Source organism: Fomitopsis serialis (assembly GCF_022376445.1).
Source record: "Fomitopsis serialis strain Sig1Antser10 chromosome Unknown B0H18scaffold_110, whole genome shotgun sequence".
NCBI lineage: Eukaryota > Fungi > Basidiomycota > Agaricomycetes > Polyporales > Fomitopsidaceae > Fomitopsis > Fomitopsis serialis.
The window spans coordinates 40,576-57,519 of NW_025955070.1; the positions used below are offsets into that span (position 1 = coordinate 40,576).

Here is a 16,944-nt window from a genome sequence, read left to right on the forward strand (position 1 = left end):
ACGGGGCGCTCTCCGTATGCTTACTATGTAAGTCACGTAGATCAGCACCGCATTCACACTGTCAATAATCATGCACTGTCACTCATGCGCGCTATAGCATGTAGATCTGCGGGAATCCGATGCTGGAAGACCACCACGAAGCGCCTTGAGCGCCTGCGTTCGGACGTTGCAGCGATGGGAACGGTTCTATATGATATCTATCACAGACGGGACTTCAAGCTTTGTGAAGGGCTTGCACTACTGACACCATAGCGCAGGCATGAAGCAGCCAGTAATGTTCGTCTTGTTCTCTGCAGCTAAGTAACGGGCTCCTAAAGTTTGCATTGAAGTTGTGCTGATACGTCTTTCGCTCAAGCTTTCATCCGCTCGCGAGCCGCCGTGCGTCTCGTCTCCGACGTCTCGCCGTACCCATCGGGTCGCGTGTGGGTGCACCCGGGCCAGGTGCGTCAATCTGAGACAGTCCGCACCTTGTTGTTTCGGCTACCAGTGTAGAGGATGCGTGTAACCCGGATCTTCTACAGCCGCCAGCTAAGCTGGCAATACTCGGACAAACAACATGTGATCCTCACGCCGCACGGTATATTCTCCTTCAGCTCACAATGTTCACGGCATACGCTAATGTCGCAAAGATCTCGTAGGGACTCAAATGCCTGTTGAATATTAAGGTGGACCTACGGTTGTTACGGAGCCCATTCACTCCATAGATGCGAGTATTATGACTTTGCAGCGGGAAGGCATGCGGTGTACTGTTGGTGTGTGGTACACGAACGCCGCAGATTCCCGTGTTCGTTGCCCGTCTGCTTCTCTAGACTCTTGGGACATTCCCGATAGCCGCTTGTGCAGCGCTGGGAGCTCTACGTATAAAAGAAGTCCGCCCTCTCCCCCATTCCTCAGCTCACTCTTCTCATTCGAGCTCATCCCAAGTGAGGGTACTGGTTGGTGAGTACTGTAACACTCCTGACTGTTTGGAATTTTACACATCAGCCCCAGAAGCCGATCATAAGGATAGTGTTTGCGCTTGCCGTCCCCGATATCAAGAGCAAGGTTCGCATAACGAAGACCGAGAAGATCGTCAGCAAATCCGAAGATGGCAAACATGCGGGAAAAACAAAAACCTTCGACGCATACGACATATGGATCGCGGGATTGTCTCCAAGAGTACTTGGGCCCATAACCCCCCAGACGCAGGACGTCTGGAAATCACTTCTTGATGCCTCATATGGATGGGATAAGCTATACGCAAGTGTAAGCGATGCCGAAGCCGATCAGATGAGGTCTATGACCCCAGGTGCAGGCACAGGACTCCGGCATTGGAATGGCTTCATTGAGGATTATGATGCGAGTAGAGCAGCCTAGGATCAATCTGGAGAGGGGATGGCTTACACGATCTTCGGCAGAGTGACATGGACACGTCGCATCGGCCGCCATGTACACTCTCCGCAGTAGGCTGTGGCGTGATTGATACTAAGTACTATGACTCATGTAATGTATTGCTTGATGGCTACATACCAATGGCATATGAAAGCATTGGGAACGATCCTGAAAAGCGCATACACGGGCCCTGATCATGGTACGGACGTACCGTGGCGGACTTTAAGTACTAAGTAAATTCACGTCGGTATTGAGTTGGGCGTTCGTAATCGTATCGTCACGCAACATCCAAGTCATAATTTGTCGCGGAACTAGCGTAACAAGAGACTGACCTCGTGAAGAGCCGAGTACTGAGTACTGAGTGCGTGCGTTCCGAGACAGTGAGATAAAGCCGGATCACGTTGGGCCACAATTTGCTGTATCGCCGTCGATGATACTTAATCGTAGCGGCGCAAGCGCCATCCCCCGACTCCTGGATGGAACTCAGTCTACCGCAATTGCATTATAGTACATATTACTTATGTACTGTAATATTTTACCATTCGAACAGTATCGAGACTCAATGGAGGCCCTCACGCCCGCGGCGGCTTCGCCGCCCGGGCGTCTCGGGCTTCCACACCAACACAGGAAATATACGTTGAATGGGCGAATGAACAGGCTATATTGCACAAATTTACCTTTCAAAGTGTCTGTAGCGATTGACAAAATTAGTGATAATTATGAAGATCCGAGCCGACGGACGACAAAGCCCTCCCTCCTTCCGGTCGGAGTCGGGGATCAAGTATATACTTAGACAAGTCACCGCGTCCTGCAGTTAGTTTAGGTTAGTTTGCGCTGCAAACGGGCGCTCATTGCCACGTCGCGCGTCAGCGCTTCAGCGAGCTTCAGCGGTCAACCGGTCAAGCTTTCACTGAGAGGTCAGAACCGCGCCGCTTCCGAGTCCGCTCCTATTCGACTTGAGCTGTACTATACTAAGTACTGACGTCCTACGGTCACGGTCCAAGTACTGGTACCTGGTGAATATCACTGTCGGAACTACACCAATGGATGATTGCCACATAATCAACGTCGGTGAGCAGAACTGCTCACACATCTTAAACAACATTGCAGTGGTGTTGACTGTCAATCTCCCCATACCAGCTCGCCAGTATGCACGGGCTACATGGAGTGAGAACTATGTGCCAGGAGATCTCCATATGGATCTCGTGCATGAGCTGCAAGAATACTCTACAAGGCGCGGGTTTTGTGAGCCATTCATAACAGTTGTTCAATCCGCCGGGACGGGAAAATCAACCGTGATACGTGCACTTGCAGAGAGCATGTTCGTCATCCCTGTGTCCCTGGGATACAAAAATGTGCGTCGTCTCGGAAAGACCAAGTTGTCCTCAGGTAGAGATGCTCCACACCCACCATCGTTTCACACCTGATATTCCGTCCAGTTCTGCATCCTCCTCCGGACGACTATGTTCTTTCATGGCTCAAAGATTGGTCCGAATATGGAACTGCCTTTGACCGTTGCAGTGCCTTCATCCAGGCTCTATTCCAGCACACTCTTCTTGTACTGGAGCGCGACTTTCCGGAAGAATGTGCCTCGGGAATGGACGCGCTGCTGAGATCCTTCAACAAGAAGATGCACGAAGTGCCAGACGATCACTTCGACAATTATCGAGCAGACTTCTATGATGATGTGATTGTATATGCCAAGGCGCTTATACAGGTACGTTTTGCGCTACATATGCGCCCAGCGTTGTTGATAGTTGTTCGTGTAGCAAGAACGCTACCCGGAAGTGTTGAGTCGTTATACATATTTTGGTCCAAGGGGCACCAAAGAAAAGCCCGTTCCCGAGCCCTACTCACCCAGGGCAGCGTGCCGCCAACTGAGGGAGCACCTCACACGTGTCTCCATGTGCGGTACGACTGGTACGAACGAAACCGGTCTCTCGACCACAGGCCCTGAGCGGCAGCTCCCGCTGTTTCTAGTCGCTATTGACAACGCAGAACCCATACTGCAGGACGCGGGCACAGAACACGAAAACGGGTACATATCCAGAACGATCAACAAGTCATTGTGCGTCGCGATGCGTGAAGCTCTCTGTCGTTTGGCGCGTATGTCCGTCTTTTTCGTATTTCTATCGAGTGCACCCGGAGACGTGTTGCGCCCTATGCGACCTGTATCCATTGGAGGACACTTGCGCCCCACACGTCCTTTCACAGAACTTGGGTTTGACGTCTTGGCGCAGAGGATATCCGTTGCCAGCTTCTCCCTTCGACGCGTGGTTAGTAACGAGTACATGGCACATCTAGGCCGACCCGCGTGCGTATCTCATGATTCCATGCATCCCGTAGTTGACAGAACCATCACGTCTCACAGGTTTGGTCGTCTCTGGGATGTCGGGGTGCGGGAGGAACTGATCGACATCGCGGCTCGCCTACTGCTGAACTCCGACCACCTTGACGGCCCTTTGACCGACGCGCAGACGTTTGCGTGCCTGTCGCACCGCCTGGCTCTACCGCTGGTCTCCGCAACGCCGTCGGAACAACGCGCAGAGCAGGAACAGATCCAGCACCACCTGCGTATATGCCTCGCGTTCGACCCAACGTCCGGCGATATAGTCTCGGTAGCTCCGTCAGAGCCTCTGCTCGCCGAGGCTGCGTACTTCGCGATGCGCATACGGTCCATGAATACTCCGCAGGCTCTCAGAGCTGTCTTTGATGCTTTCTCGATCGGAGTGGGACAACAAGGCGACGTGGTCCTGCAAGCGCTCCTGATCGCGGCGCGCGACGCTGCGGTCGGAGACCCGCTCCCTAATGGCCTTCCCCGCTGCCCGGTTGACGAAAAAGAGAACCGCCGCTTGATGTCGTCAACGGCTTTCTTTCGAAAGCTCTTCAAGCCATTCGAAGTTGCGTTCGACCACGAGGGACACTCCTATGCGACTGCGAGCGAACGTCATCAGGCGGAAACCATCCGTTGCTTTCACGCAGACTTCCAGAGCTGCAACATGCACTTCAATCACTTCATCTCCGTACAGCCTGACGTCCTCCGAGCGAAGTACCTCCTCGCACTCCTGGCCCGCGGCGCTGCCCCTCTATGCGCGAATGACGGATCTGGCGTAGACACTGTCTTGATGATGACGGATGGGTCCGACGCGAGGTCCGAAACGCTTCATCTCGTACTCCTCAAGACGACTCAGAGCAGGCGGACAGAGGATCTCGACGGGATGTTTGCTGCCATGGATCCATACGCCCTCGGGATCTGGGATGCAGGTCGGGTTGCGTCAAAACCACTTGTTCGCATCCTGTTTGCACCGTTTGTGGAGCGTGACGAAGGGAGTTTCAGTATCGAGAGGCGGACCAGCCTACACGGGGCACGTCGTGACGACGAGTCCACCGTTGATCCTGGGTGCTACGATATCGTGGTCATTGGTCTGTCGTCGACGATCCTTGGACCTATCGCAACGAAGGATGTGGATAGTTGGGATGCGCTCCTCCATGTCGGCTCACGCCATGCCGATGTCGGGAGTACCATTTCGGACAAGTCCGTTATGTTCAAAGCTGCACACCCTGGTATGGGTAGCGATGCGGGGCATTGGAGGTCTTGGGTCGACGGTGTGGTATAGGACATTCATACGTGCTTCATCATGTCAATCCAGTTTTGTGTCCAAGTAGAGCGTGACGTTACCGTATGCGCTGAGAGCTGAGGGAGCAGGCCAACTTACAGTAGTTACGGCGCCTGCGCATGTTCTGTCGGAATAGTTTTAATCTCTCCGCCAGCATGCAAAATGATCACTGCAAGGCGAGTGTCATGGACCATATGTTCTCGTTGAGCTCATGTTACTTATCGTCAGTCCACTGGCAAGTTTGGAATGAGCGGGGCCTGGGGCAATGTGTTTTCGTGCAAACAAGTGCAAGCAACGCGTGGTGGACTAGTGGCAGGTTAACCGTCCCTCCTTCCGATTATTGCACCAGCTTGCAGCAGTAAATGTCATCGCGCTCTGCGAGCTCGTTCTCATCACGCATTCTGTTGCTCGTAGGAGCACTACGATCGCGCAACCACGAGATACGATTCACGACTCCCGTTGCGGCGACATTTGGTCCGATATATCTCTCGACTGTCAATATTTCAACACTGAAGACACGCGGAATCGTTCCCTCGTCTTCCGAGGATTCTCAGGCTGTAGAACTGCTCGGCGCAACGACGTATTGCGCGCAGAGATGTTTCAATCAATCCAAGTTCTGAAGGTATGTTCCGACATTGTAGAGGAACCTCATCGCTACTGGCGTTGACTGCGTGAGCTCCGCATACACTATTGCGCCTTGCGCGACGATTGGTGTGACTGTACCGTGGTGCGTACGTCGCTCCCTGTTGAGTTGGCGAGTCTCCTCAATCGTAATGCGGCGCAGGGCCTACGTGTATTACTATTAAGTCGCTACAAGCAGAACCAAGCATTGGTGGCGCTCTCATCTCTGGAGCGGCTCCATCTAGTCGAGCCTTTTGGCGTACTTTCCCGCGCGCTGAATATTATCGAGTCGCCCAAGATGAACCTCGACCGTTTTGGATTAATTTCGCTGAGCACCTCTTCACTTTCAGCCGCTCCTGTCCTCATCTAGCGATGCTCGCACTGCAGAAATAGCTAATTGTTACTCATACGAGCATCCCGACTTAATGCTCTCGCAACTCGGCCGACATCCTACGGAGCGTGAGCTCGGCCTGAAACTTGGTGGTGAGCTTTTGTTCCACTTCCTTCCAAATACGCGGTCGAGTGCTTTGTGCACAGTGAAGAACTTCGGCACGCAAGTCTGGCTGGCGTGGAGGAAATGCTTAGCGTCGGACCCCCTAGTCGACATTACCGCTGCTGTCAACGATCTCGCGCACTTGATACGAGTGCGGGCCGTCAGCTGCACCTACGGCGGGCGTACGTCTCGTTGTCCTCGCGCTCTTTCGACGTTCTCTGTTCGTTGAAGCCTACATGCTCATCCATCATCCCAGGGAAACAGGACGCCGACACTGGGAATGACCTCCGTACATGAGCAGCCTTTCTACTGGCTACCACAGGCCCAAGAGACTGGCCGCGGCATTTCGACGTGACCCGCCCCATGTCGTCAGGGACATGAAAACATTCTTTCTTGGGTGCATTTCCGCGTACATTGTCATCGACAGATCTGTGTTGACTCGTTGATGCAGCTAGAGATAATTCATCCCTGAAATCGTGCACTTCGCAGGGTCTGTATGGCACTTACGACTCGACATCGATGCGCCGACCCTGGGTCATCTGGCGAATCAGAGCATACTGGACGCGTCTCGACCCGCACTTGCAAACCTTGTCCTTTCGCTCGAGTACATATACACGCGCGGCTGAGCTCGAGAGATTAGGTGTAGGGTGCGTGGATTTCGGTCTTATCCCATGACATTCGAACTGCTCACAGCCTCGTACATCTTGGTACCGCTCGTACCGAAGCTTCAATTTGTATTCGTTGGGTGCTACCTGTCGAAAGCAGGCGCACGTGCGCCTTCGTTGTTCATGATCCAGAGTACGTCGTGTCTTTGGTATTGGTGTTGCCTAGTTCTCTGCAGTACGCCCACCTGAACTTCAAACCTTGATAACAGCATCGCCCCAGGTCGTCCATTCACTCCACTGTGTTCACACGTGTTCCAACGTCGCTCTCACGATATGCTTCCAGCTATTAGTGTCGTCAAACAGCGTTCGAGCGACCATAGAGGTGCGAGTGCGGGGATGACCTACTATGCGAGTCGGCGCACGATAGCTAACCCAACGCGACAGGTCTTCCGCATGGGAAGTCGAAAATACGATCGCGTTCTACTTGTATCGAGGTAGGTGCATCCTTATACGGTGTGTCAAGGTGACTCAATCACTTTGATAGTACAGTGTTGTGCGTGGTCTAGTTCACCTGATGAACTTGCCATTCTTGCCTGTGCCCTCAACCCAAACCCTATCGCTGTGCCGCCGATGAAACACTATCTCAAGTCTTCCGCGCTGTTCATTCATCGATAAGCCAAATCGTAGGGCGCCTTCTTCGTCGTCTGGGGTATATGTACGCTTATCATGTTCATCGAACAGTCAACCCGCGGACAACAGCTTTCGAACCGCCCGTCTTACCGCCATGGAGGTCTTCATGCGAGGGATTCCGTTCAGTATGGAGCAGCCCCAGCTGAAAGAAGTCCTCGCTCGCATCTTCCATAGCTCTGACTACACACAGCACTCCTCGCGACCGCTGAACTTCGAAGTTCGTATTCTCCGCAAGGCGAACAAGCGGGGTGCGAGGAGCGGGATCATCACAGTCCCGACCCAAGCGATTGGTGAGCAGTTCCTCCGGCAGAATGGAGACGGTTCATCTACCAGGCACGATGGTCTCGCTACTATCACGTTCGAGCGTGGTAGGAACGCGCCCAACCGCCGAGTCCTCGAGGCCATACTAGGGAAACCCTATCAATCCCCGACAACTGTTTCGCAGCCGCCACACTCACGCGATAGCGTGTCGATCGCGCGGCTCCAGTTTGGGTGGGTATGCAGGAACGAAGAGTACTCCGTGGAATGGGAGACGAGCTTCCCTACCGCAGGCTCTGCTCTATTGACGTACAAGGAAGACAGGAGGCAGTTCCAACTGAAAGTCATGGATGCGATCCGTACACGCATCATGACGGTTCGTGCCTCTCAGGTTTATTGGAATACCGCGAGCGCAGACCAATCTGGCGAGTCGTCCATCCTCCTCTGGCTACTGTATCCACCGTCATTCGAGGCTGGACCCCCTGACCCAGAGCGCGTTGACGAAGACGAGACTGATGATTTCTTGCGAGGGTTTTCCATGCGCCAACTGTTGGAAGTGCTTGGTAACCGGTCGTTCAAGATCCAACGGAAGAGACAAGGAGCTTTTGACGATACCCACCTTCCCGTCGCTCCTTACACCTCGATCGCCGTCCGTCTCGTCTGCAGCAATGCGTTTGACGTTGCGATATACAAGCGACTGTGCCGAGTTGCCCACCTTCCCGTCGACTTATCTCCCTACCCTGTCGTGCACCGCGGTCTCTTCTCTGATTCGGTGCGGGCGGCCTACCAACGATGGACAGCGACGCTGGATTTCGCGGTCGCCTTCCAACTCGAGGTGCTGCTGAGCAACTGGCTCGTGCAATGCGGGAGGTCGTGCAGCTTCTGCGTCCCAACGTCGACCATATGGTCTCACGCTACGGAGCAGACGTAGCGAGCGCGTTACTCGCGGACCTCAAGACACGACTAGAGGCGCGAGTATGGTATGGCGATGGAGTCGATATCGATGAAGATACCGTCAAAAACCTGCTCACCACTTGCATTCGACAACTTAACCGCAAAGCTCGTGTTCAGCCACTACCCCATTCCGATCTCTTTATGTGCAACCATCTCTACGTAACCGCTAGCGCGTTCGTTGCGGACGGGCCATCTCCGGAGCGATCGAACAGAGTTATTCGCCGATACTGGGATCACAGGGACTGTTTCCTTCGCGTCCACTTCACTGATGACAACCAACTCGCTTACCGCTACGACGCAGAAATCAACCTGCAAGACTTGGTCGACCGACGCGTCAAACGCTTCCTCCTCGAGGGCGTTTCCGTAGCTGGCCAGCGCTTCGAGTTCCTCGGTTATTCGCAGTCTGCCCTCAAGAGCCACTCGGTTTGGTTCGTGAAACCATTCAAGGACACCGATGGTCGAACTATCGACGCGGCGACGATCATTGATGGGCTCGGGTCCTTCGCAGACAACCCGTACGACCCCCAGCTCATCTTCTGTCCCGCTCGATATGCCGCCCGTATCTCACAGGCATTCAGCGCCACCGAATCGTCGATCGCGGTTGCAGTGGAGGACATGGAGATCATCGACGACATCAAGGACAGGACAGGCACATACTCGTTCACTGACGGGAATGGTACGATGTCGCTCCAGGTCGCACGAGACATAGCGGCCGACCAGCGGTCGAAAAGCCGAGTCAGACGTGCATGGCGAGGCTCCATTCCTCGGGTCATACAAGTGCGCATCGCTGGATCGAAAGGGATGCTCCATGTCGATCATAGAATGGAAGGGGGAAAGATACGCTTGCCCCGCTCAATGGTGAAGTTCGCGGCTCCCACCTCGAATAGCATCGAGATCGCGCAGGTGTTCGAGGAGCCATCCCCTTTCTACCTCAATCGACCGATGATCATGCTTCTGGAGGGCCTGGGAGTGCCGTACGAAGTCTTCCGGAGGCTGCAAGACGACACGGTCCGAGCGACCCATACGCTCACGGAATCGTTGGCGAACTCGGGATGGCTACTCGAGATGCACGGGCTAGGTAGCTCATTCAAGCTTCCATCTACGGTTCAACGCCTCATAAGCTCGGAATCTCAGTTGCCGAGTTGAACGCGGTTGGCTATTGGCAGCGGGCGATGACGTTCGCCGTCAACCATGTACTGCGAGAGCTCAAGTATCGTGCCCGCATCCCAGTACCTGGTGGTGGACCTGGTCGGGGTCGCAGACTTCCACGGCCAGCTACGCGAAGGCGAGATCTACGCTCGTGTAAAGCCTACAAACGGACACGAGGTGTACCTTGAGGGTCCTACGCTGATCACGCGCTCGCCCGCGATTCATCGGGCGACATACAGGTCGTACATGCGATTGGCAAGCCACCGGAGGGGTCGGATCTCGCCAAGGGAGACTTGAAGAACTGCATTGTATTCTCGACCCGAGGTGCGTCCAGCGGAGTCTACACCGGTGTGGATGAATGTAACCACGGTGGATATGCAGGTGAAAGGCCGTTGCCATCCTACCTCGGGGGTGGAGATCTCGACGGAGACATGTACAATGTCACTTGTGTACCGCAGGATCTACTCCCTCCGGTTCACCGACTTCAAAGACCCGCTCGTATAGCCCTGCCAACGCAAAATACTTCCACAACCGAGTACCATGCGCGACGTTGCTGACTTTGTGGCGGAGTTCATCATCAGTGACGTGCGTCACATTGACCTTGCTCTCGAAGTCAACTCAGGCTGACCTCCACTAGAACGTCGGCATTGTTGCATCGACGTGGCTGATCCTCGCCGACAGAGTAGGGATCTTCGACCCACACTGTCTCCGGCTCGCCGAGCTGCACAACGCCGCAGTCGACTACCCCAAGACCGGGCTGCCGGTGTCTATCAACGAAGTACGACCTATGCAAAAGCTCACCCAGGAGAAGCCAGATTGGTATATGCCGGAGACAATTACTGGCCGGCAGCCGAGATACTACCAGAGCACCAGTGCTCTCGGTCGCTTGTTCCGCGCCATTGACTTGCCCGACCAAGAAGAGCGAAACATGGAGTCGTCTTACTTCGGCTTGCCCGAGATAGACGAGGAAGGCGGGGTCACGCTGCAAGATGTTCTCATTGACATAACCGACAATCCGTTCAACCACCGCGCTGTTCTCCAATCCGTGACCACTGAGGTACGAACATACCTGGGGCGCTATCGCCCTGACGAGCCTCTGGTGACTACAACCTGGAACCTTTTCATTATTTACGCCTCTCGCCTCCGGGAGATCTGCGCCACGCATGCCGTCTCAGCGTCCCGTTCGTCCATGCTCTCGGAGGAGGAAGTCATCATTGGGACGATCTCGGCGAAGTGCGCGCAGACACGCAAGCGCACTGACATGACCGCCAAGTTGCGCGAGCAGACGGCGACGCTCGTAAACGGCATCTGTGCGGAACTGTCCGGAGACGAGGGTATCGCTCCGTCGACACACTTGAAGCAAGCCTGGACGGCGTACAGAGTGTCGTGCACGCTCTCTGGTTGGTTTGGCGGACAGAGCTTCGGCTGGATCGCGCTTGGCGAACTATTCGACGCGATCCGTGAGGTGCAGGAGGAGGACAGGGAAAGCGTTGGGGGTCTTCCGGCTTGAAATGATGTCGTCCGCGTTGCACGAGAAGCCAGGCATAGATGCTGATCAATGTACAATTATAGCGCTGTTGCGAAATAGCATACTATGATGACAGGGATGTGCAGGAAAGGTCCTACGCTAGCTTCGAGACAGGAACCAGAGCTGTGCCGTACCACCTCACCCGGGGAGCGTACACTGCCGCGCGAGCTTCACATAGTAGTGGTGACGACGTGTGCGAGCATTGCCTTCAGCTCATTCACAGCGAAGGAACGGATGGGGCTTCATCCCTTGCGTCAGCGATCCTAACCTTTGTCACAGATAAATGTGTACGCACCCTCGCCGTCGTCATCGTGGACCTTAGCAAAACGGAACGGGCGGAAGCTGTCTGAGTCCTCGTGGTTCGCGTACTCATAGTGTAAGTTGCGCGCATGCATGCAGCGATGAGCGCCCCGTTGGGGAAGAGCGTCCCATCAGAGCTACGAAGTCCTTCATAGCCTTGCATTGAAGAGAGCCTGAGGACGCAGTCAACATGCTGTGTGAGGGCGCACATAGGCTACTGTGGAGAAGGCACACTTGCGCCGAAGTTGTTCGAAGCTATCGACCTTTCGCATCTTGTTAAGCGCCGCCTTTGACCAGCCTTCCTGCCGGACGACCGCCTCGACATCTGCAAGCAGAGGTTGCGAGTACTCTAGATACGAGGTGAGGTAGTTGACGATGTGGTGAAAGGCCTGCAAATGCAACGTCAGATTGATTGTACACCGGGTTGTATGAAGAGCTGTAGTGTAATGAGATCAGGCCGTACGTACCACGGAGGTCGTGTGTATCACGCCGAAGTTGACCGTCAGCATCTTGACCGTCAGCGCGTCGGCATTCGGAGCGTCAGCGCTCGTATCGTCCGTGGCCTCCTGGACTAAGCACTACATCGTGTTGGCCTGAAACTGGATTTGTCTCTCGGGTACTTTCGATGTTAATCGGATTACGATATGCAACAGCTTCAGTCAGTAAGTACGTGGTCTCGGGACTAACCGAGTCTTCCCGGCGTCGTCCGGGGTCAGCCACAAGGCAACGTTCGGTTCTTGCCTTCGTCGCCCGCCATCCGAGTCTGCACACGTATATGCATCTTTTGAAATGTACTTCTTGCAGCTATGCTGTCCGGTGAACTCGTCTACGGGCCACCGTTCTGTCTCAGACCAGCTACAACCCTAAAGGCTCCCGAGCGTCGACCTATGCCACCCCATGCGCTCCTAAACCCCATCGAAAACATCTACATTCATCCTGTGGTATAACAGGCACTGACACTGGTTATGTCTCCCCAGCTGGTAACTGCGTCACCTGCCATCCGTCGAGGCTATGCCCTGGCATCTAGCAGTAAGGCTATTTATCTTGGTCAATAGGTCCTCTTAAGGCGATAGGCCAATCTCGTCGTCGGGAAGTAGGTAAGTCTCGTCATTTGAGCGTCTTGAATTCCCGTCTTTTGGGTGTAGCCCTTTTCATCGTTCGAGTACGCATCTGCTGTTCCCCACTTCGTTCGTGGTCTTGCTGCCTCTGACTAAAATGTGTTGACAGAGCCACACCCGCGAGTTCCGACCTCGGACATAACCTGCCCGAATGCGATTTGTGGAACTTCTGCCGTCAACGGCGCGCTCGCAATGCAAGATACTAGACCCCCGATGCGCGCGCTCAAAGATATTTGCACAGCTGTTGGGCCATTGCGATGCAGCCGATCAGCAGCGTTCGCTGGCGGGAAAGGAATCAACGGGAGCCCTCTCGCTGAGCCTGCGCAGTGCCGGCCGTAGTCGTACGTGTGCGTTGATGAGACGTGTGTGAAACTCACATTGACACAGATTGGTTCCCCGTTATGTAAATAGAACGGCCAGCCTGCTCAAAAGACGTTCAGCAATGAGCATCAACATAAGAGCACCTAGCGAGGTACAACTTCTGGTCCATCAGAGTCAAGTGGTGGCCGTTCGCTGACCGTAATTTTCTCTGCTTAGCTTCGACCAAGGTTCAGGTATGCAAGCGATTACTTACTCTCGTGTCACGGACATCAAGTTTGACCTGGACGTGCCCTCCAATGTTACTGGCGCGTTACCTGCCGTCGTCTACATCCACGGCGGCGGATTAGTAGCAGGCTCCCGAGATGAGCCTGGTTCTGCTGGGGTGGCGAGCTTCGTACGACGTAAGCGTTCCACTTCAAAGCAAGCTTTAATGTGCGGACTGACATTATTTCAGGGTTTGCTCTCGCGCGAGGGTACCTTTTTATTTCGACTGACTACCGCCTGATATGGCCGTCCACCGGCCTCGACCTCATCGACGACATGAAGACTCTTTTCGCCTTCATCGCAAAAGCTAGTTTCTCGGAGATCTACCTCCCGTCAGGCATGTCGTCGCCATCGGAGGCTCCGCCGGGGGCTACCTCGCCCGCGCTGCAGGGATCTACGCCCGGCCGAAGCCCATCGCGCTCGTATCTATATTCGGCGCGGGCGGCGCGATGCTCAGCGACTTCTGGGTGACGCCCAAGGGCGCGGACATGCACATGCCGTTCCCCGGTGCCGACCGCATCACCGCCGAGTCCCTCGCATACCTTCTGGACCGCCGCCTGCGCCGCTCGCTGGAGCCGCGATCAAGATCCGCGCGAACGGGGCCATCACCGACGATGAGGGGAGGGTGAACCTCTTGTTCTATGGTGGCGCACGGGCGAGATGGTCGACTACCTCCTTGGCGAGAGGGTCTCTGAGTCACTCCGCGCGTTGCCTGAGTCCGAGCGGTACGCCGCCATCCCTCAGCACCTGCGTCCGCGATCCTCGAGGCGCATGTGGATGAGTCATTCCCGCCGACGTACTTCGTCCACGGGGAGAAGGACGGGATCGTTCTTCCCGAGGAGTCTCGGGCTACTCACACACGTTTGCGCGAGATTGGTATCCGCACCGAGCTTGAGATCATCCCGGATGGAACACATGGCCTGATGGCGAAGACGGTCCCTCCTACACTGACACCTGACGCTCAGGAGGCTTACGAGCGCGGGAGTTCCTGGAGGACGAGATACGCCGCCACGCAGCATAAGAGACCGCCACTTGGCGTCATAATAGTGCAGTGAGATGTCCAAATATAAGAGTGTTTGTATGCCCAGCAAATGCTACATTGTTCACGAGTCACCACGGGCTCGTCACTACAAACTAATGCGCCGGCTGATGGCAAACAGGCATCATTTTATGGCCTCAAAAGTCGGGACGGCCCAATTGCGTGTACCAGGAGCCGAGAGCCAAGGTACGATGCTTTGTAACTCGTAGCGAATGGCATGCTAGTGCTGCATCTGCATCCTACCGTGTAGTGACACTATCCAACAGCTCGCGAGCGAGGAACTGCATGCCTTTCTCATGAGCCTCAGCCGCTCCAGGGCAGAACTCAGGCGGGACTGCCACCTGCATCATGAGCGCATGCCCTCCGCCGGGAACGATCTCCAGCTCAGTCTTCACACCAAGCTCACGCAGGCGATCGACCGTCTTCTGCGACTCAGACAGGGGAACCGTCACGTCCGCGTCGCCGTGGAGGAGGAACGTCGGCGGGAACGACACGTCGATCTGCGTCTCCAGCAGTGCGGGGCGAAGGCGTTCAGGGACAGCTGCGGCACGTTTGGCGGCGGGCAGGGCGCGAAGCGTCGCGGAGATGGGCTCGCCGAGGACGTAGTCGAGCAGTTCTCCGGTGTGCCCCCAGTACGGAAAGAGTGACATGCGTCCCTGCTCGTCGTGCCACTTCCCGGGACCGGGTGTCAGAGCGCTGCCTGCCGTCGGGGAAATGGGCGCGTCCAGGAGGTGCGCGACGGCCGTACGGGGGATGGGAGGGGCATTGTTAAAGATGGAGTCGCCCTTATCCGCGACCCAGTGGTCGCAGAGGAGGTCACCTCCCATGCAGTAGAGCAGGTAGACTGCCCGAGGCTTGGGCTCGCCATAGATCGCTGCCGCGCGGGCGGCATAGCCACCCCCAGACACGCCGGCCACGCCGATGCGGCTCGCGTCGAGCGAGAGACCTGCTGGGAGGTGGTTCTCGGAGAAGGACGGGTCTGCGAGGAATTTCATCAGCGCTTTGACGTCCTCGATGATGTCGAAGCCCGTGGAGGGGTGAATAAGGCGGTAATCGGCAGACATGAACATCATGCCCTTGTCTAGCGTCGAGTCTGAGGCAGAATGAGCACAGTTTCAGTCAGATTGAATGGCAGTCACGCAGGAGGGGTACTGTACCTATCAGCCACTGCCAGCAGTCATATCCCGACCGTGCACCCGTGGTCATTCCGCCACCATGAAAATGCACGACAGCCGGCAAGGCACCTGCTGTCGGAGAAGGGGGAAGCCTGATGTCTAGCTGGATTTCCAGCGAGCCTACGCGCGAATAAGTCACTGTCTGCATACCGACTACAATGATGTGGTGCACGAGTAGAAGATTGATCAGCGGAATAGTGAGTACGAGACTGGCAACGTGCTTGATTATATGTGCAAAGCGGCGCTACTTTCTGGAGAAGACGCGCACGTCGGAGTCGGACTCGGTCACTCAGCTCCTTTTTGCGTGGTCGTGATTACATACAGCTTCTTCGCACGTCTGCATAGATCACCATGTATCGCGCCCACAGACATCTGCGTAACACATCATCTGTAAATGCGCCACCCATACGTTGTTTGACAGAGACTCACTTTTACAACCACAAAGTTTTCGCAAAATCCTCGCTGCGCATGAGCGTATCAATCCTCTGCCCCTCCTCCTCACCGATCTCTACCAGTGCCGATCCACCTCCTTCAGTGCTTTCTGCCGAGATAGAGGCTGTTTCTGAGCTGTGATGGACAACTCGCCACCACCGTGTCTGCCAAACGAACGTCTTTTCCCCCAGATGGATGTCATATATGACTGCGTACCCAGACGATACGGAAGCATAACGCAGATCGGGGATCGCCTTCACGAGCAAGGTCGAGGCTGCGTCACGCATATTCTTCCACGTACTGTGCGTTAACCAATCATCTGATTTGCCTTCTTTGCAGGCTGGGCTGTCAAAAAGGATATCATTTGTGTTTTTAACGAATCTGAGGTGCACGCAGAGGAGCCTGCAGTCAACCAACAGTGGGAGACACTCTTCCTGCGAGAAAAGCAAAAATGTAAGACACTACGTCAAAGAATACAAGAGATCCGGATGGCATACCAGCCAAGTCTGCACGAGTCCGCTGTTGTCGTTCAGCAGCACATCGAGGTAGCGTAGCCTCGAGTCCGGACGCTTGGCCAATACGGCGAGTTGCGTCCACAGATCAAAGTTGGCGCCATGGAATTGTATCGAGAGAACCACAGGATATGTCAGACGGACTACTCTTCCGGGCAAGCTCGCAGTGTGTGCTGGTGCGATATTGTCGCTGAACTCATTTTCGTGACAGATTTGATACAGTTCACATCTGACTCGCGAGACACGGCGTGCTGAATCTTGGGCGAGGACGGACGAGTCGAGGTGTGCACAAATCCGCCGATATACTGATGGGACCCTGAGTACAACGTCGACATCACATCAAAAACTGAAGTGACTCACCCTACAGCTTCAAGGTCTTCGCGAAGGCCTCGCTGCGCAAATATTCATCGATCTGCTCCCCTTCATCTTCATCAATCTCGACCAACGAGTCCTCTCCTTTACCACTTTCCGCATCCCCTGAGTCCTCTTCGTCTTCA

General features: G+C 55.1%; 5 protein-coding genes across 5 annotated transcripts; 3 read left to right on the forward strand and 2 right to left on the reverse strand.

Annotated features, from left to right (window-relative positions):
- Window positions 1-2,264: 2,264 nt before the first annotated feature.
- On the forward strand, window positions 2,265-5,345 carry B0H18DRAFT_1036661 (uncharacterized protein). The gene is made up of 6 exons (XM_048030369.1): window positions 2,265-2,442; window positions 2,512-2,760; window positions 2,811-3,088; window positions 3,141-3,685; window positions 3,743-5,164; window positions 5,217-5,345. Exons 1-5 carry the CDS (start codon window positions 2,415-2,417, stop codon window positions 4,986-4,988), a joined length of 2,346 nt encoding a protein of 781 aa, XP_047887951.1. The 5' UTR covers window positions 2,265-2,414; the 3' UTR covers window positions 4,989-5,164; window positions 5,217-5,345.
- Window positions 5,346-7,491: 2,146 nt separating this feature from the next.
- On the forward strand, window positions 7,492-11,268 carry B0H18DRAFT_1123934 (RNA dependent RNA polymerase-domain-containing protein; the record flags this gene model as incomplete). Its single annotated transcript, XM_048034775.1, has 8 exons — window positions 7,492-8,490; window positions 8,535-9,687; window positions 9,744-9,802; window positions 9,840-9,935; window positions 9,998-10,082; window positions 10,140-10,207; window positions 10,263-10,343; window positions 10,396-11,268. The coding sequence occupies 8 exons, from the start codon at window positions 7,492-7,494 to the stop codon at window positions 11,266-11,268; spliced, it is 3,414 nt and encodes a 1,137-aa protein (XP_047887952.1).
- A 335-nt stretch (window positions 11,269-11,603) lies between these two features.
- B0H18DRAFT_1036667 (uncharacterized protein) lies at window positions 11,604-12,218 on the reverse strand. Its single transcript, XM_048030370.1, has 3 exons — window positions 12,054-12,218; window positions 11,825-11,975; window positions 11,604-11,759 (listed from the first exon to the last, which is right to left on the reverse strand). Exons 1-3 carry the CDS (start codon window positions 12,093-12,095, stop codon window positions 11,656-11,658), a joined length of 297 nt encoding a protein of 98 aa, XP_047887953.1. The 5' UTR covers window positions 12,096-12,218; the 3' UTR covers window positions 11,604-11,655.
- A 1,042-nt stretch (window positions 12,219-13,260) lies between these two features.
- B0H18DRAFT_958613 (Alpha/Beta hydrolase protein) lies at window positions 13,261-14,344 on the forward strand (the record flags this gene model as incomplete). Its single annotated transcript, XM_048042712.1, is given in 5 exon segments — window positions 13,261-13,426; window positions 13,480-13,599; window positions 13,680-13,796; window positions 13,820-14,014; window positions 14,034-14,344. 5 exon segments carry the CDS (start codon window positions 13,261-13,263, stop codon window positions 14,342-14,344), a joined length of 909 nt encoding a protein of 302 aa, XP_047887954.1.
- A 46-nt stretch (window positions 14,345-14,390) lies between these two features.
- On the reverse strand, window positions 14,391-15,700 carry B0H18DRAFT_56443 (Alpha/Beta hydrolase protein). Its single transcript, XM_048038615.1, has 2 exons — window positions 15,486-15,700; window positions 14,391-15,421 (listed from the first exon to the last, which is right to left on the reverse strand). The coding sequence occupies exons 1-2, from the start codon at window positions 15,649-15,651 to the stop codon at window positions 14,568-14,570; spliced, it is 1,020 nt and encodes a 339-aa protein (XP_047887955.1). The 5' UTR covers window positions 15,652-15,700; the 3' UTR covers window positions 14,391-14,567.
- Window positions 15,701-16,944: the final 1,244 nt, after the last annotated feature.

Coding starts and splice junctions, on each gene's coding strand:
- B0H18DRAFT_1036661 (XM_048030369.1), top strand. CDS start 2,415: ATGGATGATTGCCACATAATCAACGTCG. Junction 2,443..2,511: donor TTGCCACATAATCAACGTCG/GTGAGCAGAACT, acceptor TCCCCATACCAG/CTCGCCAGTATGCACGGGCT. Junction 3,686..3,742: donor GCACATCTAGGCCGACCCGC/GTGCGTATCTCA, acceptor CACGTCTCACAG/GTTTGGTCGTCTCTGGGATG.
- B0H18DRAFT_56443 (XM_048038615.1), bottom strand. CDS start 15,651: ATGCAGACAGTGACTTATTCGCGCGTAGGCTCGCTGGAAATCCAGCTA. Junction 15,422..15,485: donor CTGCTGGCAGTGGCTGATAG/GTACAGTACCCC, acceptor ATTCTGCCTCAG/ACTCGACGCTAGACAAGGGC.
- B0H18DRAFT_1036667 (XM_048030370.1), bottom strand. CDS start 12,095: ATGCTGACGGTCAACTTCGGCGTGATACACACGACCTCCGTG. Junction 11,976..12,053: donor TGATACACACGACCTCCGTG/GTACGTACGGCC, acceptor TTGCATTTGCAG/GCCTTTCACCACATCGTCAA. Junction 11,760..11,824: donor TAGCTTCGAACAACTTCGGC/GCAAGTGTGCCT, acceptor CTGCGTCCTCAG/GCTCTCTTCAATGCAAGGCT.